Here is a 25,005-nt window from a genome sequence, read left to right as displayed (position 1 = left end):
CCACTGCGGTATAGCAGGGTGCAGTACTGTCTCCACTGCAGTATAGCAGGGTGCAGTACTGTCTCCACTGCGGTATAGCAGGGTGCAGTACTGTCTCCACTGCGGTATAGCAGGGTGCAGTACTGTCTACACTGCGGTATAGCAGGGTGCAGTACTGTCTCCACTGCGGTATAGCAGGGTGCAGTACTGTCTCCACTGCGGTATAGCAGGGTGCAGTACTGTCTCCACTGCGGTATAGCAGGGTGCAGTACTGTCTCCACTGCGGTATAACAGGGTGCAGTACTGTCTCCACTGCGGTATAGCAGGGTGCAGTAATGTCTCCACTGCAGTATAGCAGGGTGCAGTACTGTCTCCACTGCGGTATAACAGGGTGCAGTACTGTCTACACTGCGGTATAGCAGGGTGCAGAACTGTCTCCACTGCGGTATAACAGGGTGCAGTACTGTCTACACTGCGGTATAGCAGGGTGCAGTACTGTCTCCACTGCGGTATAACAGGGTGCAGTACTGTCTACACTGCGGTATAGCAGGGTGCAGAACTGTCTCCACTGCGGTATAGCAGGGTGCAGTACTGTCTCCACTCCGGTATAACAGGGTGCAGTACTGTCTCCACTGCGGTATAGCAGGGTGCAGTACTGTCTACACTGCGGTATAGCAGGGTGCAGTACTGTCTCCACTGCGGTATAACAGGGTGCAGTACTGTCTCCACTGCGGTATAGCAGGGTCCAGTACTGTCTACACTGCGGTATAGCAGGGTGCTGTACTGTCTCCACTGCGGTATAACAGGGTGCAGTACTGTCTCCACTGCGGTATAGCAGGGTGCAGTACTGTCTACACTGCTGCATAGCAGGGTGCAGTACTGTCTCCACTGCAGTATAGCAGGGTGCTGTACTGTCTACACTGCGGTATAGCAGGGTGCAGTACTGTCTCCACTGCAGTATAGCAGGGTGCAGTACTGTCTACACTGCGGTATAGCAGGGTGCAGTACTGTCTACACTGCTGCATAGCAGGGTGCAGTACTGTCTCCACTGCAGTATAGCAGGGTGCAGTACTGTCTACACTGCGGTATAGCAGGGTGCAGTACTGTCTACACTGCTGCATAGCAGGGTGCAGTACTGTCTCCACTGCAGTATAGCAGGGTGCTGTACTGTCTACACTGCGGTATAGCAGGGTGCAGTACTGTCTACACTGCGGTATAGCAGGGTGCAGTACTGTCTACACTGCGGTATAGCAGGGTGCAGTACTGTCTACACTGCGGTATAGCAGGGTGCAGTACTGTCTACACTGCGGTATAGCAGGGTGCAGTACTGTCTACACTGCGGTATAGCAGGGTGCAGTACTGTCTACACTGCTGCATAGCAGGGTGCAGTACTGTCTCCACTGCAGTATAGCAGGGTGCAGTACTGTCTCCACTGCGGTATAGCAGGGTGCAGTACTGTCTCCACTGCGGTATAGCAGGGTGCAGTACTGTCTCCACTGTGGCATAGCAGGGTGCAGTACTGTCTCCACTGCAGTATAGCAGGGTGCAGTTCTGTCTCCACTGCGGTATAGCAGGGTGCAGTACTGTCTCCACTGCGGTATAGCAAGGTGCAGTACTGTCTCCACTGCGGTATAGCAAGGTGCAGTACTGTCTCCACTGCCGTATAGCAGGGTGCAGTACTGTCTCCACTGCGGTATAGCAGGGTGCAGTACTGTCTCCACTGCAGCATAGCAGGGTGCAGTACTGTCTCCACTGTGGCATAGCAGGGTGCAGTACTGTCTCCACTGCGGTATAGCAGGGTGCAGTACTGTCTCCACTGCGGTATAGCAGGGTGCAGTACTGTCTCCACTGCAGCATAGCAGGGTGCAGTACTGTCTCCACTGCAGCATAGCAGGGTGCAGTACTGTCTCCACTGCAGCATAGCAGGGTGCAGTACTGTCTCCACTGCAGCATAGCAGGGTGCAGTACTGTCTACACTGCGGTATAGCAGGGTGCAGTACTGTCTCCACTGCGGTATAGCAGGGTGCAGTACGGTCTACACTGCGGTATAGCAGGGTGCAGTACTGTCTCCACTGCGGTATAGCAGGGTGCAGTACTGTCTCCACTGCGGTATAGCAGGGTGCAGTACTGTCTCCACTGCAGCATAGCAGGGTGCAGTACTGTCTCCACTGCGGAATAGCAGGGTGCAGTACTGTCTCCACTGCGGTATAGCAGGGTGCAGTACTGTCTCCGCTGCGGTATAGCAGGGTGCAGTACTGTCTCTACTGCAGAATAGCAGGGTGCAGTACTGTCTCCACTGCGGTATAGCAGTGTGCAGTACTGTCTCCGCTGCAGCATAGCAGGGTGCAGTACTGTCTCCACTGCGGTATAGCAGGGTGCAGTACTGTCTCCGCTGCGGCATAGCAGGGTGCAGTACTGTCTCCACTGCGGTATAGCAGGGTGCAGTACTGTCTCCACTGCGGCATAGCAGGGTGCAGTACTGTCTCCACTGCGGCATAGCAGGGTGCAGTACTGTCTCCACTGCGGCATAGCAGGGTGCAGTACTGTCTCCACTGCGGTATAGCAGGGTGCAGTACTGTCTCCGCTGCAGCATAGCAGGGTGCAGTACTGTCTCCACTGCGGTATAACAGGGTGCAGTACTGTCTCCACTGCGGTATAGCAGGGTGCAGTACTGTCTCCACTGCGGTATAACAGGGTGCAGTACTGTCTCCACTGCGGTATAGCAGGGTGCAGTACTGTCTCCACTGCGGTATAGCAGGGTGCAGTACTGTCTCCACTGCGGTATAGCAGGGTGCAGTACTGTCTCCACTGCGGTATAGCAGGGTGCAGTACTGTCTCCACTGCGGTATAGCAGGGTGCAGTACTGTCTCCACTGCGGTATAACAGGGTGCAGTACTGTCTCCACTGCAGTATAGCAGGGTGCAGTACTGTCTCCACTGCAGTATAGCAGGGTGCAGTACTGTCTCCACTGCAGTATAGCAGGGTGCAGTACTGTCTACACTGCAGTATAGCAGGGTGCAGTACTGTCTACACTGCAGTATAGCAGGGTGCAGTACTGTCTACTCTGCAGTATAGCAGGGTGCAGTACTGTCTCCACTGCGGTATAGCAGGGTGCAGTACTGTCTCCACTGCGGTATAGCAGGGTGCAGTACTGTCTCCACTGCGGTATAGCAGGGTGCAGTACTGTCTACACTGCGGTATAGCAGGGTGCAGTACTGTCTCCACTGCGGTATAGCAGGGTGCAGTACTGTCTACACTGCGGTATAGCAGGGTGCAGTACTGTCTCCACTGCGGTATAGCAGGGTGCAGTACTGTCTCCACTGCGGTATAGCAGGGTGCAGTACTGTCTCCACTGCGGTATAGCAGGGTGCAGTACTGTCTCCACTGCGGTATAACAGGGTGCAGTACTGTCTCCACTGCGGTATAGCAGGGTGCAGTACTGTCTCCACTGCAGTATAGCAGGGTGCAGTACTGTCTCCACTGCGGTATAGCAGGGTGCAGTACTGTCTCCACTGCGGTATAACAGGGTGCAGTACTGTCTACACTCCGGTATAGCAGGGTGCAGAACTGTCTCCACTGCGGTATAGCAGGGTGCAGTACTGTCTCCTCTCCGGTATAACAGGGTGCAGTACTGTCTCCACTGCGGTATAACAGGGTGCAGTACTGTCTCCACTGCGGTATAGCAGGGTGCAGTACTGTCTCCACTGCAGTATAGCAGGGTGCAGTACTGTCTCCACTGCGGTATAGCAGGGTGCAGTACTGTCTCCACTGCGGTATAACAGGGTGCAGTACTGTCTACACTCCGGTATAGCAGGGTGCAGAACTGTCTCCACTGCGGTATAGCAGGGTGCAGTACTGTCTACACTGCGGTATAGCAGGGTGCAGAACTGTCTCCACTGCGGTATAGCAGGGTGCAGTACTGTCTCCGCTGCAGCATAGCAGGGTGCAGTACTGTCTCCACTGCGGTATAACAGGGTGCAGTACTGTCTCCACTGCGGTATAGCAGGGTGCAGTACTGTCTCCACTGCGGTATAACAGGGTGCAGTACTGTCTCCACTGCGGTATAGCAGGGTGCAGTACTGTCTCCACTGCGGTATAGCAGGGTGCAGTACTGTCTCCACTGCGGTATAGCAGGGTGCAGTACTGTCTCCACTGCGGTATAGCAGGGTGCAGTACTGTCTCCACTGCGGTATAGCAGGGTGCAGTACTGTCTCCACTGCGGTATAACAGGGTGCAGTACTGTCTCCACTGCAGTATAGCAGGGTGCAGTACTGTCTCCACTGCAGTATAGCAGGGTGCAGTACTGTCTCCACTGCAGTATAGCAGGGTGCAGTACTGTCTACACTGCAGTATAGCAGGGTGCAGTACTGTCTACACTGCAGTATAGCAGGGTGCAGTACTGTCTACTCTGCAGTATAGCAGGGTGCAGTACTGTCTCCACTGCGGTATAGCAGGGTGCAGTACTGTCTCCACTGCGGTATAGCAGGGTGCAGTACTGTCTCCACTGCGGTATAGCAGGGTGCAGTACTGTCTACACTGCGGTATAGCAGGGTGCAGTACTGTCTCCACTGCGGTATAGCAGGGTGCAGTACTGTCTACACTGCGGTATAGCAGGGTGCAGTACTGTCTCCACTGCGGTATAGCAGGGTGCAGTACTGTCTCCACTGCGGTATAGCAGGGTGCAGTACTGTCTCCACTGCGGTATAGCAGGGTGCAGTACTGTCTCCACTGCGGTATAACAGGGTGCAGTACTGTCTCCACTGCGGTATAGCAGGGTGCAGTACTGTCTCCACTGCAGTATAGCAGGGTGCAGTACTGTCTCCACTGCGGTATAGCAGGGTGCAGTACTGTCTCCACTGCGGTATAACAGGGTGCAGTACTGTCTACACTCCGGTATAGCAGGGTGCAGAACTGTCTCCACTGCGGTATAGCAGGGTGCAGTACTGTCTCCTCTCCGGTATAACAGGGTGCAGTACTGTCTCCACTGCGGTATAACAGGGTGCAGTACTGTCTCCACTGCGGTATAGCAGGGTGCAGTACTGTCTCCACTGCAGTATAGCAGGGTGCAGTACTGTCTCCACTGCGGTATAGCAGGGTGCAGTACTGTCTCCACTGCGGTATAACAGGGTGCAGTACTGTCTACACTCCGGTATAGCAGGGTGCAGAACTGTCTCCACTGCGGTATAGCAGGGTGCAGTACTGTCTACACTGCGGTATAGCAGGGTGCAGTACTGTCTCCACTGCGGTATAACAGGGTGCAGTACTGTCTCCACTGCGGTATAGCAGGGTGCAGTACTGTCTACACTGCGGTATAGCAGGGTGCTGTACTGTCTACACTGCGGTATAGCAGGGTGCAGTACTGTCTACACTGCGGTATAGCAGGGTGCAGTACTGTCTACACTGCTGCATAGCAGGGTGCAGTACTGTCTCCACTGCAGTATAGCAGGGTGCTGTACTGTCTACACTGCGGTATAGCAGGGTGCAGTACTGTCTACACTGCGGTATAGCAGGGTGCAGTACTGTCTACACTGCGGTATAGCAGGGTGCAGTACTGTCTCCACTGCGGTATAGCAGGGTGCAGTACTGTCTCCACTGCGGTATAACAGGGTGCAGTACTGTCTCCACTGCAGTATAGCAGGGTGCAGTACTGTCTCCACTGCAGTATAGCAGGGTGCAGTACTGTCTACACTGCGGTATAGCAGGGTGCAGTACTGTCTCCACTGCGGTATAGCAGGGTGCAGTACTGTCTCCACTGCGGTATAACAGGGTGCAGTACTGTCTCCACTGCGGTATAGCAGGGTGCAGTACTGTCTACACTGCAGTATAGCAGGGTGCAGTACTGTCTACACTGCAGTATAGCAGGGTGCAGTACTGTCTACTCTGCAGTATAGCAGGGTGCAGTCCTGTCTCCACTGCGGTATAGCAGGGTGCAGTACTGTCTCCACTGCGGTATAGCAGGGTGCAGTACTGTCTCCACTGCGGTATAGCAGGGTGCAGTACTGTCTACACTGCGGTATAGCAGGGTGCAGTACTGTCTCCACTGCGGTATAGCAGGGTGCAGTACTGTCTACACTGCGGTATAGCAGGGTGTAGTACTGTCTCCACTGCGGTATAGCAGGGTGCAGTACTGTCTCCACTGCGGTATAGCAGGGTGCAGTACTGTCTCCACTGCAGTATAGCAGGGTGCAGTACTGTCTCCACTGCGGTATAACAGGGTGCAGTACTGTCTCCACTGCGGTATAGCAGGGTGCAATACTGTCTCCACTGCAGTATAGCAGGGTGCAGTACTGTCTCCACTGCGGTATAACAGGGTGCAGTACTGTCTCCACTGCGGTATAGCAGGGTGCAGTACTGTCTCCACTGCGGTATAGCAGGGTGCAGAACTGTCTCCACTGCGGTATAGCAGGGTGCAGTACTGTCTACACTGCGGTATAGCAGGGTGCAGTACTGTCTCCACTGCGGTATAGCAGGGTGCAGTACTGTCTCCACTGCGGTATAGCAGGGTGCAGTACTGTCTCCACTGCGGTATAACAGGGTGCAGTACTGTCTACACTCCGGTATAGCAGGGTGCAGAACTGTCTCCACTGCGGTATAGCAGGGTGCAGTACTGTCTCCACTCCGGTATAACAGGGTGCAGTACTGTCTCCACTGCGGTATAGCAGGGTGCAGAACTGTCTCCACTGCGGTATAGCAGGGTGCAGTACTGTCTACACTGCGGTATAGCAGGGTGCAGTACTGTCTCCACTGCGGTATAACAGGGTGCAGTACTGTCTCCACTGCGGTATAACAGGGTGCAGTACTGTCTCCACTGCGGTATAACAGGGTGCAGTACTGTCTCCACTGCGGTATAGCAGGGTGCAGTACTGTCTACACTGCGGTATAGCAGGGTGCTGTACTGTCTACACTGCAGTATAGCAGGGTGCAGTACTGTCTACACTGCGGTATAGCAGGGTGCAGTACTGTCTACACTGCTGCATAGCAGGGTGCAGTACTGTCTCCACTGCAGTATAGCAGGGTGCTGTACTGTCTACACTGCGGTATAGCAGGGTGCAGTACTGTCTACACTGCGGTATAGCAGGGTGCAGTACTGTCTACACTGCTGCATAGCAGGGTGCAGTACTGTCTCCACTGCAGTATAGCAGGGTGCAGTACTGTCTACACTGCGGTATAGCAGGGTGCAGTACTGTCTACACTGCGGTATAGCAGGGTGCAGTACTGTCTACACTGCTGCATAGCAGGGTGCAGTACTGTCTCCACTGCGGTATAGCAGGGTGCAGTTCTGTCTCCACTGCGGTATAGCAGGGTGCAGTACTGTCTCCACTGCTGTATAGCAGGGTGCAGTACTGTCTCCACTGCCGTATAGCAGGGTGCAGTACTGTCTCCACTGCGGTATAGCAGGGTGCAGTACTGTCTCCACTGCGGTATAGCAGGGTGCAGTACTGTCTCCACTGCGGTATAGCAGGGTGCAGTACTGTCTCCACTGCGGAATAGCAGGGTGCAGTACTGTCTCCACTGCGGTATAGCAGGGTGCAGTACTGTCTCCACTGCAGCATAGCAGGGTGCAGTACTGTCTCCACTGCGGCATAGCAAGGTGCAGTACTGTCTCCACTGCGGTATAGCAGGGTGCAGTACTGTCTCCACTGCGGTATAGCAGGGTGCAGTACTGTCTCCACTGCGGAATAGCAGGGTGCAGTACTGTCTCCACTGCGGTATAGCAGGGTGCAGTACTGTCTCCACTGCAGCATAGCAGGGTGCAGTACTGTCTCCACTGCGGTATAGCAGGGTGCAGTACTGTCTCCACTGCGGAATAGCAGGGTGCAGTACTGTCTCCACTGCGGTATAGCAGGGTGCAGTACTGTCTCCACTGCGGTATAGCAGGGTGCAGTACTGTCTCCGCTGCGGTATAGCAGGGTGCAGTACTGTCTCCACTCCGGTATAACAGGGTGCAGTACTGTCTCCACTGCGGTATAGCAGGGTGCAGTACTGTCTCCACTGCGGAATAGCAGGGTGCAGTACTGTCTCCACTGCGGTATAGCAGGGTGCAGTACTGTCTCCACTGCGGTATAGCAGGGTGCAGTACTGTCTCCACTGCGGTATAGCAGGGTGCAGAACTGTCTCCACTGCGGTATAGCAGGGTGCAGTACTGTCTCCACTGCGGTATAGCAGGGTGCAGTACTGTCTCCACTGCGGTATAGCAGGGTGCAGTACTGTCTCCACTGCGGCATAGCAGGGTGCAGTACTGTCTCCACTGCGGTATAGCAGGGTGCAGTACTGTCTCCACTGCGGTATAACAGGGTGCAGTACTGTCTCCACTGCAGTATAGCAGGGTGCAGTACTGTCTCCACTGCAGTATAGCAGGGTGCTGTACTGTCTCCACTGCAGTATAGCAGGGTGCAGTACTGTCTCCACTGCAGTATAGCAGGGTGCAGTACTGTCTACACTGCAGTATAGCAGGGTGCAGTACTGTCTACTCTGCAGTATAGCAGGGTGCAGTACTGTCTCCACTGCAGTATAGCAGGGTGCAGTACTGTCTCCACTGCGGTATAGCAGGGTGCAGTACTGTCTACACTGCGGCATAGCAGGGTGCAGTACTGTCTCCACTGCGGTATAGCAGGGTGCAGTACTGTCTCCACTGCAGTATAGCAGGGTGCAGTGCTGTCTACTCTGCAGTATAGCAGGGTGCAGTACTGTCTCCACTGCAGTATAGCAGGGTGCAGTACTGTCTCCACTGCGGTATAGCAGGGTGCAGTACTGTCTCCACTGCGGTATAGCAGGGTGCAGTACTGTCTCCACTGTGGTATAGCAGGGTGCAGTACTGTCTACACTGCGGTATAGCAGGGTGCAGTACTGTCTCCACTGCGGCATAGCAGGGTGCAGTACTGTCTCCACTGCGGTATAGCAGGGTGCAGTACTGTCTCCACTGCGGTATAGCAGGGTGCAGTACTGTCTCCACTGCGGTATAACAGGGTGCAGTACTGTCTCCACTGCGGTATAGCAGGGTGCAGAACTGTCTCCACTGCGGTATAGCAGGGTGCAGTACTGTCTCCACTGCGGTATAACAGGGTGCAGTACTGTCTCCACTGCGGTATAGCAGGGTACAGAACTGTCTCCACTGCGGTATAGCAGGGTGCAGTACTGTCTACACTGCGGTATAGCAGGGTGCAGTACTGTCTACACTGCGGTATAACAGGGTGCAGTACTGTCTCCACTGCGGTATAACAGGGTGCAGTACTGTCTCCACTGCGGTATAGCAGGGTGCAGTACTGTCTACACTGCGGTATAACAGGGTGCAGTACTGTCTCCACTGCGGTATAGCAGGGTGCAGAACTGTCTCCACTGCGGTATAGCAGGGTGCAGTACTGTCTACACTGCGGTATAGCAGGGTGCAGTACTGTCTACTCTGCAGCATAGCAGGGTGCAGTACTGTCTACACTGCGGTATAGCAGGGTGCAGTACTGTCTCCACTGCGGTATAGCAGGGTGCAGTACTGTCTCCACTGCGGTATAGCAGGGTGCAGTACTGTCTCCACTGCGGTATAGCAGGGTGCAGTACTGTCTCCACTGCGGCATAGCAGGGTGCAGTACTGTCTCCACTGCGGTATAGCAGGGTGCAGTACTGTCTCCACTGCGGCATAGCAAGGTGCAGTACTGTCTCTACTGCGGTATAGCAAGGTGCAGTACTGTCTCCACTGCGGTTAGCAGGGTGCAGTACTGTCTCCACTGCGGTATAACAGGGTGCAGTACTGTCTCCACTGCGGCATAGCAGGGTGCAGTACTGTCTCCACTGCGGTATAGCAGGGTGCAGTACTGTCTCCACTGCGGTATAACAGGGTGCAGTACTGTCTCCACTGCGGTATAGCAGGGTGCAGTACTGTCTCCACTGCGGTATAACAGGGTGCAGTACTGTCTCCACTGCGGCATAGCAGGGTGCAGTACTGTCTCCACTGCGGTATAACCGGGTGCAGTACTGTCTCCACTGCGGTATAGCAAGGTGCAGTACTGTCTCCACTGCGGTATAACAGGGTGCAGTACTGTCTCCACTGCGGCATAGCAGGGTGCAGTACTGTCACCACTGCGGTATAACCGGGTGCAGTACTGTCTACACTGCGGCATAGCAAGGTGCAGTACTGTCTCCACTGCGGTATAACATGGTGCAGTACTGTCTACACTGCGGCATAGTAGGGTGCAGTACTGTCTCCACTGCGGTATAGCAGGATGCAGTACTGTCTCCACTGCGGCATAGCAAGGTGCAGTACTGTCTACACTGCGGCATTGCAGGGTGCAGTACTGTCTCCACTGCAGAATTCACCAACACTCCTTAGATAGCACCTTCCAAACTCCTGATCTCTTCCATCTTGAAGGATTAGGGCAGCAGATACATTGGGACACCGCCCTTTGCAAGTACCCCTTGAAGTCACTCACCATCCAGACTTGGAAATATATCGCCGCTCATTCTGTGTGGCTGGGTTAAAATCCTGCAATTCCTTTCCTAATGGCACCAGGGGTCTACTTACACCAAATGGACTGCTACGATTCAAGAGGATAGCTCACCTCCATCATCTATAGGGCAGCTAGGTATGGGTAACATGTGCTATCCTAGCCAGCAATGCCCACAAGCTACAAGGGAATAAAAAAAAGCCAGGTATTTGTAGGAGTTTCAGTGAAAGCAGGCAATGCCAATGCTATTGAGATGGTCATTTCCACTCTGCTGCCTCTTTCATAGGCTAAGGAGTGAACGAAAAGGAGGGCCAGCCCCTGCAGACTGTCGGAGAGCACTAGTGTTTGCTTCATGGTGTTCTCATGTGGCAGAGAATCCCTTCACTCCTGACAAAATGCCAATGGGTCCAGGAAGAGACCCTTAGTGAACCACTTAAGTGGCACAGTTGGCTTTCAAAATGGCTGCCTGCCACATTTCCTGCTCTTTGGCAAAATAATGCAGCAGCAGAGCCTGGTACATTCCCACTTTACCAATCTGTCCACCTCTGAGCCCATTCCCAAAGGTTCCATATGATTAGAATCACTATGGTGCAGAATTCGGACCATCGAGTGCACACTGATCCTCCAAAGGGTGTCCCACCTTTTCTCTGAAACACCATACATTCTATTATCCTGGCCAATCCACCTAGCATGCACATGGGAGGAAACCAGAGCATCCAGAGAAAACCCACACAGACACAGGGAGAATGTGCAAGCTCCGCACAGAGTGTCGCCCAACGGTGGAATTGAACCTTGGTTTGTGGTGCTGTGAGGTATCAGTTCTAACCACTGAGCTGCCCTAATTTGTCCCCTTGTTTCTGGAAAGGTTTAGAATAAAGTGTCGGCTAAGAGTCATTCTTCCAACACTTACCCCACCTCCCCCCCATACTCCTCCTCCTCCCCCTCCCCTTCCCCCTTCAAAAACTCCATTCCTGACATCACTCACCTCATTGCCAGGGATCCGTTCCATTCTAAGGCCTCAGATTCCTTTCCATGTGGTGCTGCTGAGGCTGGCGATGGTGACCTCTGCCCATGGGGTCCGCGATCCCTGGGCAGGGTTGGGGTCAGTGCCCTGCTGCATGGTGGGCCTTACTTAAATTCCTGATGAAGGGCCTTTGCCCGAGATGTCGATTTTCCTGCTCCTTGGATGCTGCCTGACCTGCTGTGCTTTTCCAGCACCATTTTAATCTAAACTTCCCTAAAGAGGCCAGAGGTGAGCGGGGGTGGGAGGAGGAGGTTCCACTCAACTGGCATCCAAGATCAGCTCCAAAGATTGGGTCACAAGTCTCATCAAGATCCCTATCAAAGCATACCCAGGAGCTGAGAGCATCACTTGATGCAGATGAATATCCATAACTAAATCTTGTTCTACCTTTGTATAAGTGTTATAATTCAGATCGATATGCCACTGGCAACAACTGTGAAACTGTCAATCCACTTTATTTCTTTATTTTCTTGTACCCTATGATTTCATTTCAGGAATGCATAATAGTCAAAAATTGACAGACATGAAAATATAGAAACAAAGAAAATAGGGGCAGGCCATTCAGCCCTTCGAGCATGTTCTGCCTTCGATTGGATCATGGCTGGTCATCCAACTCAATCCCCTTATCCCACTTTCTCTCCATACCCTTTGATCCCTCTAGTCCCAAGAACTATACATCTTTCTCCTTGAAAACATACAATGTTTTGGACTCCACGCTATCTCTGACAGACAAATTTGATAAACTAATGTTTCTGTTGGTGTTCTCAGAAGATTAAAGAGACATGTATGTATGGGCTTGAAATGGTTAGATTTTGATTGGGATTCATTAATGGGCCCAGATGGGTAATAAATAGACAGTTGTAAATCAAGTGGCCAGTAGAAATTGCCCCTCAGGCTTATTGCTTATTGCTTATTGTCTACAGGAGGCTTTGGTGAGAACATTACAGCTTGTAGAGTCCTCCACACAGGTTGGGTCTTCACTAGATAGGGGAGGCAATAGCCTAGTGGTATTATCGCTAGGCTATTAATCCAGAGACCCAGGCAATATGTGGTTTGAAGTTTGCCATGGTGGTATTTGCATTCAATAAAAATCTGGAAAGTCTAATGATGACTGTGAGTCAATTGTCAGGAAAAACCCACCTGGTTCCCTAATGTCCTTTAGGGAAGGAAACTGCCATCCTTACCTGGTCTGGCCTACATATGACTCCAGACTACAATCAGTGTGGTTGACTCTTAAACTGCCTTCTGGGTAATTAGAAATGGGCAATAAATGCTGGCCTAGCCAGAGATGCCTACATCCCATGAAAAAAAAGCTCACCTGAGCAACTAACATCAGTATTGGACTGCCTGCCTTATGCAACAGCAGTTGAAAAGTGTGGTGCTGGAAAAGCACAGCTGGTCAGACAGCATCCGAGGAGCAGGAGAGTAGACATTTTGAGCACAAGCCTTTCCTCTGGAATGTGGTGTGGGGGAAGGGGGCTGAAAGATAAATAGGAGGGTGGAGGTGGGGCTGGGGGCAAGGTAGCAGGAAGGTGATAGGTAGATGCGGGTGGGGGGGGGGGTGATGGTGATAGGTCGGAGCAGAGGGTGGAGCAGCAAGGTGGGAAGGAAGATGGACAGGTAGGACAGTTCAAGAGGGCAGTACCAAGTTGGAGGGTTGGTTCTGGGATGGGGTGGGGGTGGGGAGATGAAACTTGTGAAATCGACATTGATTCCATATGGTTGGAGGGTCCCAAGGTGGAAGATACAGCGTTCTTCCTCTAGGCATCAAGTAACTTGGATTTGGCGGTGGAGAAGGCCCAGGACTTGCATGTCCTTGGCAGAGTGGGAGGGGGAGTTGAAGTGGTCAGCCACAGGGCGGTGGGGTTGTTTCGAGCGTGTGACCCAGGGATGTTCTCTGAAACGTTCCATGAGTTGGCGTCCTGTATCCCCAATGTAGAGGAGACTACGTCGAGAGCAATAGACTCAGTAGATGAGGTGGGTGGACATGCAAGAAAATCTCTGCCAGAAATGGAAGGATCCATAGGGGCCCTGGATGGAGCTCAGGGGAGAGGTGTTGGTGTAGGTTTCACACCTCTTACGGAGGCAAGGGAAGTTGCGGGGAGTGGAGGATGAATTGGTTAGGAAGGGGCATGGATCTAATGAGGGAGTCGCGGAGGGAATGGTCTCTGCGGAATGCTGACGGGGTGGGGAGGGAAATATATCTCTGGTGGTGTGATCTGACTGTTAGTGGCAGAAATGGCGGAGGATAATACACCAGCACCCAATCAAGTCACAGGACCATTATATTGGAGGAGGTGGGGTGCAGTTATGTCCTTCCACCTCCAGGGGTCACTACTTTTAACTTTAAAAAAATGCTGCAGGGTTTGGTGCAGAATTCTGATCAGCATAGACCCAACCCAGGATTCAGTCACCCCAATTACTCTCCAAGTTTCTGATGAAGGACTTTTGCCTGAAACGTGGATTTTCCTGCTCCTCGGATGCTGCCAGACCTGCTGTGCTTTTCCAGCCCCACACTCTTGACTCTAAACACCAGCATCTGCAGTACACACTTTCGCTCAATTAATCTCTTGTCAAACTTTAGATTCTTTAAGTGTGAAATTACAAACCCAAATATTTGTTTTTGGCATCCATCAGAGACATTAAACAGTCTCAGCCAATCTCGCTGTGAAACCAAATTCTGCTCAGATTGGGCACTAGACCATTCAACTCTAAATAGACATAATTTGTACCTGTTTAATCCCTGAAAAAAGGGAGGATTCATGTCAACTTCCACTCCAGAATCATTCTTAATTCCTGAAAATTTGGGCGTGAAACTTCATTATGGAACTTTGTTCAGGCAATATATAAAATTTTTGAAGGAGAGCCATACTAGACTCAAAATGTTCACTCTGTTTCTTTCCCCACAGATGCTGCCAGACCTGCTGAGTTTCTCTGTGTTTGTACCATTTCTGTATTTTTTAATATCCTTCCTTTGACAGCACTTTCCAAGCCCATAATCTCTGATGTCCCGAAGGATAAGGGCAGTAGAGACATGAGAGCATCACCATCTGCAAGTTCCCCTCCAGCGCCCTGATTTGGAATTGTATCACTGCTCCTTCAGTGTCGCTGGATCCAAATCCTGCAATTCCCTTCCAAACAGCTCTAATAGGGTGTTCAAACACTACAGGGACTGCAGCAGTTCATGAAGGGGGCTCACCATCACATTTTCGAGGATAATTAGGGACGGGTAATAATTGCTGGCCCAGCCAGTGATACCCACATCCCATAAAAGAATGTTAAAAAACGTGTTCCATCAATTCAAATAGATCAAAACAGCTAAACCAAAAGAATCACCACACAGCATGGGAAGTACATTGATTCTTGGTGGCATGCACTTTGTAAATTACTATATTTACAAGTGATGTGCTTTTTTACCAATCGATTGTGTTTGGAGCAGCTGTAATTCCAGTTCATCTCAGTCATAAACCACACGTTTCCCACAGGCTTCACATGTAAAGGAGATGTGACACAAGGCACTAAGTATTGACTTTGTAATGCAATGCTTGTATTCACTTCAAAATGTTGCTTTATATTGACTCTGACCAGTTGTGGAATGGCTTAGGTTTGTAACTGTGTCCTTTTGTTTGTTTTTTTTTTCCCCTTTCAGCAAGGTGAGGTTGACTGCTGGCCTCTGCTGTGCCCGGAAATCGATTGTGAATTTAGCACAATCCCGGAGGGTGAATGCTGCCCGCAATGTACCACTGATCCTTGCCAAGCTGACAAAATCCGCAATGACATCACCAAGACCTGCGTGGATGAGCTTAATTTGGTCCGCTTTACAGGATCTTCATGGATAAAACATGGCACGGAATGTACTCTCTGCCAATGCAAGGTCAGCCAGCGACATTTATCAATCTCAACCTGTAACAGTTCAGCAGGAACGTAATATTTTTCCAAAAGGGAAAAAAACTCATACAGCTCCTTTGGTAAAATATTTTATGGCAAATCAAACACCTTTGAATTATGGACTGTACTATAATGGAGGAAATCAGGGGACACTGCAGAGAACGTGTGTGAGGTGCTGCATTTTGAGAAAGCAAATCTTAGCAGGACTTATACACTTGATGGTAAGGTCCGAGGGAGTGTTGCTGAACAAAGAGACCTTGGAGTGCAGGTTCATAACTCATTGGAAGTGAAGTCGCAGATAGATAGGATAGTGAAGAAGGCGTTTGGTAGGCTTTCCTTTATTGGTCAGAATATTGAGTACAGAAGTTGGGAGGTCATGTTGCGGCTGTACAGGACATTGGTTAGACCACTGTTGGAATATTGCGTGCAATTCTGGTCTCCTTCCTATCAGAAAGATGTTGTGAAACTTGAAAGGGTTCAGAAAAGATTTACAAGGATGTTGCCAGGGTTGAAGGATTTGAGCTATAGGGAGAGGCAGAACAGGCTAGGGCTGTTTTCCCTGGAACGTTGGAGGCTGAGGGATGACCTTATAGAGGTTTACAAAATTATGAGGGGCATGGATAGGATAAATAGGCAAAGTATTTTCCTTGGGGTTGGGGAGTCCAGAACTAGAGGGCATAGGTTTAGGGTGAGAGGGGAAAGATATAAAGGAGACCTAAGGGGCAACGTTTTCACGCAGAGGGTGGTTTGTGTATGGAATGAGCTGCCAGACGAAGTGGTGGAGGCTGGTACAATTGCAACATTTAAAAGGCATCTGGATGGGTATATGAATAGGAAGGGTTTGGAGAGATTAGGGCTGGGTGCTAGCCGGTGGGACTAGATTGGGTTGGGATATCTGGTCGGCATGGACAGGTTGGAAGGAAGGATCTATTTCCGTGCTGTACATCTCGATGACTCTATGACTGTATGTAGGCATCACTGGCCTGACCAGCATTTATAGCCAAGAGTGTGGTGCTGGAAAAGCACAGCAGGTCAGGCAGCATCTGAGGAGCACGAGAATCAACGTTTTGGACATAAGCCCTTCATTAGGAATGATTCCTGATAAAGGACATATGCCTGAAATGCCGATTCTCCTGGTCCTCGGATGCTGCCTGACCTGCTGTGCTTTTCCAGCACCACACTCTCGACTCTGATCTCGAGCATCTGCTGTCCTCACTTTATCCCAGCATTTATAGCCCATCCCTAATTGCCCAGAGGGCAGTTAAGAGCTATTCCTTTCACTGCAGTCACATATAGGCCAGACCAGGTAAAGATGGTAGATTTCCTTCCCTGAAGTGTTGTGCAAAAGAAGCAAGGGTGATGTGAGAAAAACACTTTCACTCAGTGAGTAGTTAGGGTCTGGAATGCACTGTCTGGGAATATAATGCCAAACAAAGACATGCATGAGAATTCCTAGAAGCATGGCATTCCAACCGGAACTCTATCAACAAACACATTGAGTTAGACCCCATCTACCACCCCTGAGAAAAGGAACAGGAAGTGACTTCACCACAGGAAATAACATCACCATAGGACATGACATCACCAACCCAAAAAAACCCAAACATATAAATAGAAAGCATGAATTTTCAACATTGCTTTGCCTGAGGCCCACTGAAGATGTTACCTAGTAGAGTAACGAAACATCTGAAAATGAACCTTGCAGCTCAGTGAGCAAACCTACATCCAAAACTTTAACCTGAGCTACAAATCTTCTCAAAACTTGTTAACAACGTTATGATGCTTATATGAAAAGCCAGAGCAAACACAGCAGACCAAATGGCCTCCTTTGCGCAACAACTCTTCTGTAAAGAAAATTAATGAACTAGATCATTATTTTTTAATAACAGTTGGCAGTGACTACATGGTCACCATCAATTCAGAGTTCGCCATCTGTCATGGTGGGATTTGAACCCGTGTCTCCAAGCATTATCTTCAGGCTCTGGATTACCATAGTCCAATGATAATACACAGCATCTCCTCCTCCAGTAATATCACAGAAGTAATTATCCAGAGACCCAGGCAATTTCTCTGGGAGCACTGACTCAAATCCCAACATGGCAACTTATGGAATTTAATTTCAATTAATAAATCTGTAATTGAAAGTGCATCTCGGTGTTGATGACCAGGACAATGACCATCAATTCTCATAAAAACTCATCTGAATCTATAATGGGAGGAAAATCTGCTGACTTTACCTGGACTACCGCACATTACAGAATCAGATGAGTTTTTATGAGAATTAATGGTCATTGTCCTGGTCATCAACACTGAGATCCACTTTCAATTCCAGATTACAGCAATGTGGTTGATTTTTAACTACTCTCTGAAATGTTCTTCAAGCACCATTTGTAACCCTTCAGGTACTGAAGCAGTCCATGATCAAATGCAACAGGATTTGGACAATGTCTAAGCTTGGGCTGATAAGTGGAGAGTAACATTCACGCCACATAAATGCTAGGCTCTGACCATACCCAATAAGAGATAATCCAACCACCTTTTCTTGGCATTCAATGGTGTTACCATCACTGAATCCCCCACTATCAACATCCTGGGTAACTATTGACTAGAAACTCAATTGGACTCATTTGTCAGAAACACATAAATACAGTGTCTTTAAGACCAGGTCAGAAGCTAGGAATACTTCAGTGAGTAACACTCACCTCCTTACTCCCAAAGTCTGTCCATCATCTACAAGGCACAAGTCAGGAGTGTGATGGAATACTCTGCACTTGCCTGGATGGGGGCAGCTTTAACAACACCTAAGAGGCTTGACACCATCCAGGACAAAGCGGTTCGCTTGATTGGCACCACATCCACAAACATCCACTCCCTCCACCACCCATACTCAGTAGCAGCAGTATATACTAACTATAAAATGACTGCAGACTGTAGAAATTCACCAAAGAATTCTTAAGACAGTGCTTTCCAAACCCACAACCACTTCTACCTAGAAGGACAAGGGCAGCAAATATGTGGGAATGCCACCCCGTGCAAGTTCCCCTCCAACCCACTCACCATACTGACCTGGAAATATATCGCCGTTCCTTCACTGTCGCTGGGTCAAAATCCTGGAATTCTCTCCCTAAGGGTATGGTGGGTCAATCCACAGCATCTGGACTGCAGCGATTCAAGATGACAGTTCACCCCCACCTTCTTAAGGGCCCCATAGGGATGGGTAATAAGTACTGTCCCCAGCCAGCAACATACCACAAGGAAATAAAAACAAAGACATGCAGTTCAAGAGCAATTAGAGAGGAACACCAAATGATAGCCTTATGACACCCATACCCCACAAAGAACACAAAACTCTACTTGAATAAATTTGGTTGAGGATGAAATATTGGGAGGGTGACCAGGGAGAATTTCCTAGCTCTTCTTTGAAATAGTTCCATCCGTCTGGGTGCCAGACAAGATGGTGGCATTCAAAAGGTGGAAAATTAATGAAAAATTAGAAACACTGAACACTAAAATATAAACAAAAAACTACAATCAATCCTTCAATATCTGAAAAGACAATGGCTTGGAGTTTCTAATTCATGTCTGAAACCCTATTTCCTACCCCAATATAATTAAAAATGACTCATTCTGAGTCGGAGATTCCTGAACAGGGACACCTATACAAAATCTGCTCAGGAATCTATGAATCCAGCAGCACAGAAGATTTTTGGAGATACTGCATCATATTTTGGAACAGTAAATGTGCATGTTCTGTGATTTAAATAGCCCAGCAGCTCAACCCAACCACTTTGCCAACTCCAGTAAAAGGTTAAGAGTATAAGCTAAGTATGGGGTGAAGATAGGAGTTGTTTAAGGAGTTAATCTGCTGGGTGGCTGAGGGAGATATAGTATGCTGGGTTGTTGAGCAGATGTGTCATGTGGTTGAGGGGAATAGTGTGCCAGGTGGGTGAGGGAATAGTATGCTAAGTGGTTCAGGGGTATAATATGCCAGGCGTGTGAGGTTGGGGGAGCTTAGCTACGAGGAACTGGTCAGTAGTGAGTCCAGGGGTCAGTTTAACAGCTACCTGAGTGTTATACTAGGTTTTTAATCCTTAACCTTTCCTGGGTAACTATTAAGCTATTAACAGTCTCACTTCTCAGATTGTAAGGAGCTTTTTGCAGAGGGTTTCAGAGACAGGGAATTGCTCATCAAAAGTTTCAATTTCCCAAGTAATTCCCATGGAATATACTGTGTCAGCTTCCTATACAGTCCCAATGCACAACTCCAGTCTGTACTATTCCAATGACCTGGACAATATTTAATCTTTAGTAAGGATCTCAGGCAAAGTAGGCTTTCTAGTCAAGTTTTGCTCATCTAACATATGCTGAGCCATTTGTCACAGAAAGACCACTCCGTCCACCATAAATTAAAGCAGACTATCTTACCTGATATATGTAGGACAAAAATATTTTCAGTTTTCCAGGAATACTTTGTTTAACCAGGAATAATTAAAAGGTAATATGCGGTTAGGCATCAGGTATGTTATACACTTAGCTTTTAGCTATCACCTTCACCATAGATTATTTTACAGGTTACAAATCACTTTCACGTATCAACATTATTTTCACAATATGTATTGAGATAGGGAGCAATTTTGTTGTATTTTTGCCACTAACTGGTTACATGACAGAGCACTTATTTATCCATGATGTTGTGATTGTGAAAATGAATTCATTTTTAAGTGAAAAGAAATCAATTACTAGAAAATAAGAGTGAAAATTTGTGTGTAATAGTATTAAAATCACTCAACAACTTTTAGATCAATTTAATGATTATTTTTCCTCAATGTTGTTCAGAGCATATTTTTTCTTCAATACCATGTAGCTTAGTTCTAGTTTAGAACTTCACGGATTAAAATGTTGCAAGTGATTATTAAGTTACAGAAAAGTGATTAGCTACTTATTGAATTGTAATGCAGTCAGAACGGGCATATTCAGTTCCACAGGCTCAGTACAGGCAGTTCCCATCTTGCATACAGGTTCCATTCTAGAGTCTTTTCACAAGTTGATTTGTATACAAGTTGGAAAACAATGCAGGACAATGCACTAATAGCCATTTGTGAGGACAGGAAATGTACATATATTGGATCTTTAAAATTACACCTCAGTTATGGGATTGCATTTGTAAGTACAAGCTGGATGTTGTAAATCAGGGACCCCTGTGTATTTGCTCTCTGTGTGCTAGGTGAATATAAATCTTTGTCTTCTAGTTTATAAGGAATCAGTATTAAAAAATACATAACCTGAAATTTGTTTGGTGTGAAACCACTACAATATAGAACAAGACATTATGGCACAGATTTAACTAGGCCATTACATCATTTTCCACAATTTAATGATTCAGAATATGTAATTAATCATCTCTTTAATTGAGAGGAAGTTCTGCTTCGAGGGTAATTGGTTCATGAATCTATATCTAAGAAGTGTGTGTTTAATAAATCACCGTTAAAACGAAATAGGGGTGAACAAATAAATTATTTTAAGTAGTGGATACATGAAATTAACCACCTCAAAAAAATAGTAATATCTCTGTTTTACTTCCTTCTAAAAGAACCAGATAAGTATCTTATTAGGAACAAGATTGACAGTTAGAGGAATGAGAAAAGAACAAGACTGTCAAATACAGTATAGAATACAATGATTTTTACACTGTTGGGACCATGGAAATGTCATCCATGGAAAACAACCGGCCGAAGTTGAATAATGAAGGTGTACATCTCAATTGCCTTAAGGGTTTCAGGGAAACATTACACCAAACTTCCTATCAGCAGATTAAGTAAGTGGAGCAGAATCCATGATTGAATGCTTGTTGCATGGTCACAAAACAAATGAGTTGGTTTCCCATCAGTAAATTATAATAATCCCATGAACTGATAGCTTCACCTGATGAAGGGGCAGCGCTCTGAAAGCTTGTGATTTCAAATAAACCTGTTGGACTATAACCTGGTGTCATGTGACCTAATAAGTGAGGGGTAGGTTTTTCACACTGAACCTAGACAACATATGGGCCTGAAATACTCGTTACTACCTCAATGAGAACTCCTTAATATTTATCCATTTAAACAATAATGCAACAGAACAGTTTTTCAGTTTGTATTTAGGACACAGCTCTGTGCAATTTTAAAAACACACAGAGAATACTGGAGAAACTCGACAGGTCTGGCAGCATCTGTGGAGAGAGAAAACCTCTCACATACAAATTTCCCTCTCCACGGATGCTGCCAGACCTGCTGAGTTCTCCAGGATTCCCCTGTGTTTGTTTCAGATTTCCAGCATCTGCAGGGTTTTGCTTTCTGTTCAATTTTAGCTAGAACGCTCGATACCACTAATAAACTATTGATACAGGCAACACATTTAAAAGTGAAGAACTGTGGATGCTGGAAATCAGAAACAGAAACGGAAATTGCTGGAAAAGCTCAGCAGGTGTGGAGTGAAAGTGGAGTTAATGTTTAATGGTTTAGTGTCCCTTCTTCAGAAACAGATTACAACGTTGACACTGCAATGAGATTCTGATTACGTATGCATGACATTACCAAGGCTGACAGCTTTCAGCACCTGATGGGCCCCAGCCTTTCTTCATCTGCTGCTGAAACACTAACCTTTAACTTTGTCACCTCGAAACTTGATTATTTTAGCCTTTTCTTGCCAGCCACCCATCTTCCATTGTACTCTGCTCCCCACGTTCAGGCTCACACATTCATAAATAAAGACAGAAATTGCTACAGAGATTCAACAGACCAGATAGCATCTGTGGAGAAATTTTGTGCAGTAATTTGCTTTTATTATAGGAACTGTAGATGCATGTGTTTTCCAATTTATATTGGCTTCACAGACCAAAAATGCCTCAGTTTTAAAATTCTTATTTCAGTTTTCAGAGTCTTTCACAGAGTCAGCCATCAACTCCCAATGTCCCTCCAAACCCAAACACCTCCCTCCTGCCTCCCCCCACACTATCACCTCTCGCAGTGCTAGAACTGTATGGTTGATATCTGCTCAGTTCCATTTCTGGTTTGCTTTGGCAACCCCAATTTTAATGATCCTGCTGTTGTCAGCCATGCTGTCTAATATCAGAAGCCTTTCCAAAACCACTACTGCTCCCTCCTTTTAACGTATTTCATAAGGTCACCCCATGACCACATTTTGATCATCTATCTGTATATCCAATGAGGCAGATACTGTCTGATCTTGTTTGATGTGAAATGCCTTGAGACATTTCACAGCCTCAAAAGCACTATGGGTGGCTCAGTGGCTAGCACTGCTGCCTCACAGCACCAGGGACCCGGGTTCAATTCCCGCCTCGGGAAACTGTCTGTGTGGAGTTTGCACATTCTCCCCGCGTCTGTGTGGGTTTCCTCCAGGTGCTCTGGTTTCCTCCCACAGTCCAAAGACGTGCAGGTTAAGTGAATTGGCCATGTTAAACTGCCAGTAGTACTAGGTGCGTTATTTAGGGGTAAACATAGGGGAATGGGACTGGGTGGGTTGCTCTTTGGAGGGTCAGTGTGGACTTGTTGGGCCGAAGGGTCTGTTTCCACACTGTCGGTAATCTAATCTAATCATAAACACAAGTTGTTGTTGGTGGTCTCTTCGAGTCTATTTTAGCTCGAGTTCAGTAACTTGATAGACATTTTCTCATCACTGTATTCAGAGGGTGGTAGGTGCCTGGAATGCGTTGCCAGCAGAGATGGTAGAAGCAGGCATGGTAGATTCATTTAAGGTGCTTCTGGACGGATGCATGAGTAGGTGGGGAACAGAGGGATACTGATGCTTAGGAACTGGGCAACAGATTTAGACAGTAGATTTGGATCGGCTCAGACTTGGAGGGCCGAAGGGCCTGTTCCTGGGCTGTAAATTTTCTTTGTTCTTTGAGATATTATCACACAGCTCAGCAGCGGGTAGGACTTGAATCTGTATCTCCTGGTTCAGAAGTAGGGACATTACCACTGAGCCACAAAACCCATTGGTTTTTGCATGCAGATCTTTGCCTAATTTGTTTAGAGATGGAGCAGGTGGGACTTGAACTGAGGCCGCCTGATTGAGAGAGGAATACTACCACTACATCACAGGAGCCCTTATTTAATAGATTCATATACAGTCAGTTCTGCTATAACACATGTTTCTTCAACATGAATTGGCTATAAGACAATGGAAGAATTTAGACCCTTATTGATAGAAGGTGAACTTGCGTTACCTGTCTTGGCTATCACATGAATCCGGCCTCATAGTTTAAATGGCACGGCTAATGCACAATTTTATTAAAACACAAGATCACATGAGAACAGAACTATTGCGTTTTATCAGAACCAACTGTAATTCTGTTTTATGACCTTGCTATGTTTATGCATCTGCACTAATGTCTGTCTGAAAGTCCATGGGAAGGTCATGACTTGCAGTGTGACTTTTACCCCAGCTCTCTCTCACATCCTTTCTCTTCTCTTCCTCCAGAATGGTCACGTCTGCTGCTCAGTGGACCCTCAGTGCCTTCAGCAACTCTAAACCGTAAAACACTCTGTCTAGCATTTGTTGTGCCATTTGTATGGAATTCCTGTTAATTCTACAGGGCAAGAGTTAACATCAGTACAAAGCTCTCTATAAGAACAACTTTCCTATCAGAAAATAACGTTTATACCAAATACATATTTATGTTCAACCAAATCAGAAGCTGTTATCATCAAGAGGAAATTACATCCTAGCAAGGACCGAGAGTGCTGGAGCTAAATGTGGCCAGTTTACAAACAGAGAAATCATTTGAAAGCAAGTACAAACTTGGTAGATTGTATGTGAAAAAAAATGTTTTAACACCAAGTTTAGAAAGAGTATATGTACAAGCATGACTAGACGGTAAGGATCTCAATGCAAGGAAAGTCATGTAATGTATTTTTTTCTGTTATTTGTTTGAATTGATGTTTCCCAGTTCCAATGATTGCTGACTTGCTTGTCTTAGTGCAAATACGTCGAATTTAAATTAAAACAATTTTCATTCAATTTCAAAATGACGTTTTCTCTTCAATTTAACACAATGCCAACACTTCTGTTCTCAGAGGTATGGTGCACGTTGACTACCCTGACCCCAGGGTTGGAATGTTGTCAATATAGCTAACACTACACTAACAATGTAGGCTAACACTTTCTCAGCTGTTTGTGGGACCCCTACTCACCACCTCCCCACAAAAACAGGTGCTAGTTTACAACAGACTATCACCTCCTGTCCCTTGCCTGGGATCAGTAGGTTAGACATCTCAGCTTTAAGTAATTTCTTACCTTCCGCTTTAGGAAGAATATATTGGCATTGGAGGGAGTACAACATGGGTTTACAAAAATGATGTGTGGATTTCAGGGGTTAGGTTATACAGAGAGATTATACAAATTAAGCCTGTTTTCTCTAGACTTTAGAAGGTTAATGGATAATCTGATCGCATTCTTCAAGGCATTAACAGGAAAATACTGGTTTTTAAAATTCATTCACCGGATGAGGTTATCACTGGCTAGGCCAGCATTTATTGCCCATCCCTAATTGCTCAGAGGGCAGTTAAGAGTCAACCACATTGCTGTGAGTCTGGAGTCACATGTAGGCCAGACCAGGTAATATTCATTCCCTAAGGGACATTAGTGAACCAGATGGGTATTTTCTGACAATTGGCA

At 47.8% G+C, this 25,005-nt stretch overlaps 1 protein-coding gene across 1 annotated transcript in view; it reads left to right on the top strand.

The window, feature by feature from the left end:
• The window catches only part of LOC122559324 (protein kinase C-binding protein NELL2-like), a 360,484-nt gene extending 336,135 nt beyond the window's left edge, over positions 1-24,349 (top strand). Inside the window, exons 19-20 of the mRNA XM_087997004.1 lie at positions 15,089-15,313; positions 23,809-24,349. Of these exons, the coding sequence (XP_087853130.1) occupies positions 15,089-15,313; positions 23,809-23,859 (276 nt within the window). The 3' untranslated portion in view covers positions 23,860-24,349. The remainder of the gene's footprint in view (positions 1-15,088; positions 15,314-23,808) is intronic.
• The last annotated feature ends 656 nt before the right edge of the window (positions 24,350-25,005 follow it).

This window comes from Chiloscyllium plagiosum, unplaced genomic scaffold (assembly GCF_037043375.1).
Source record: "Chiloscyllium plagiosum isolate Xiang-an unplaced genomic scaffold, Cpla_swu_hap1 HiC_scaffold_19, whole genome shotgun sequence".
NCBI lineage: Eukaryota > Metazoa > Chordata > Chondrichthyes > Orectolobiformes > Hemiscylliidae > Chiloscyllium > Chiloscyllium plagiosum.
This window is presented reverse-complemented; position numbering and strand designations above follow the sequence as displayed.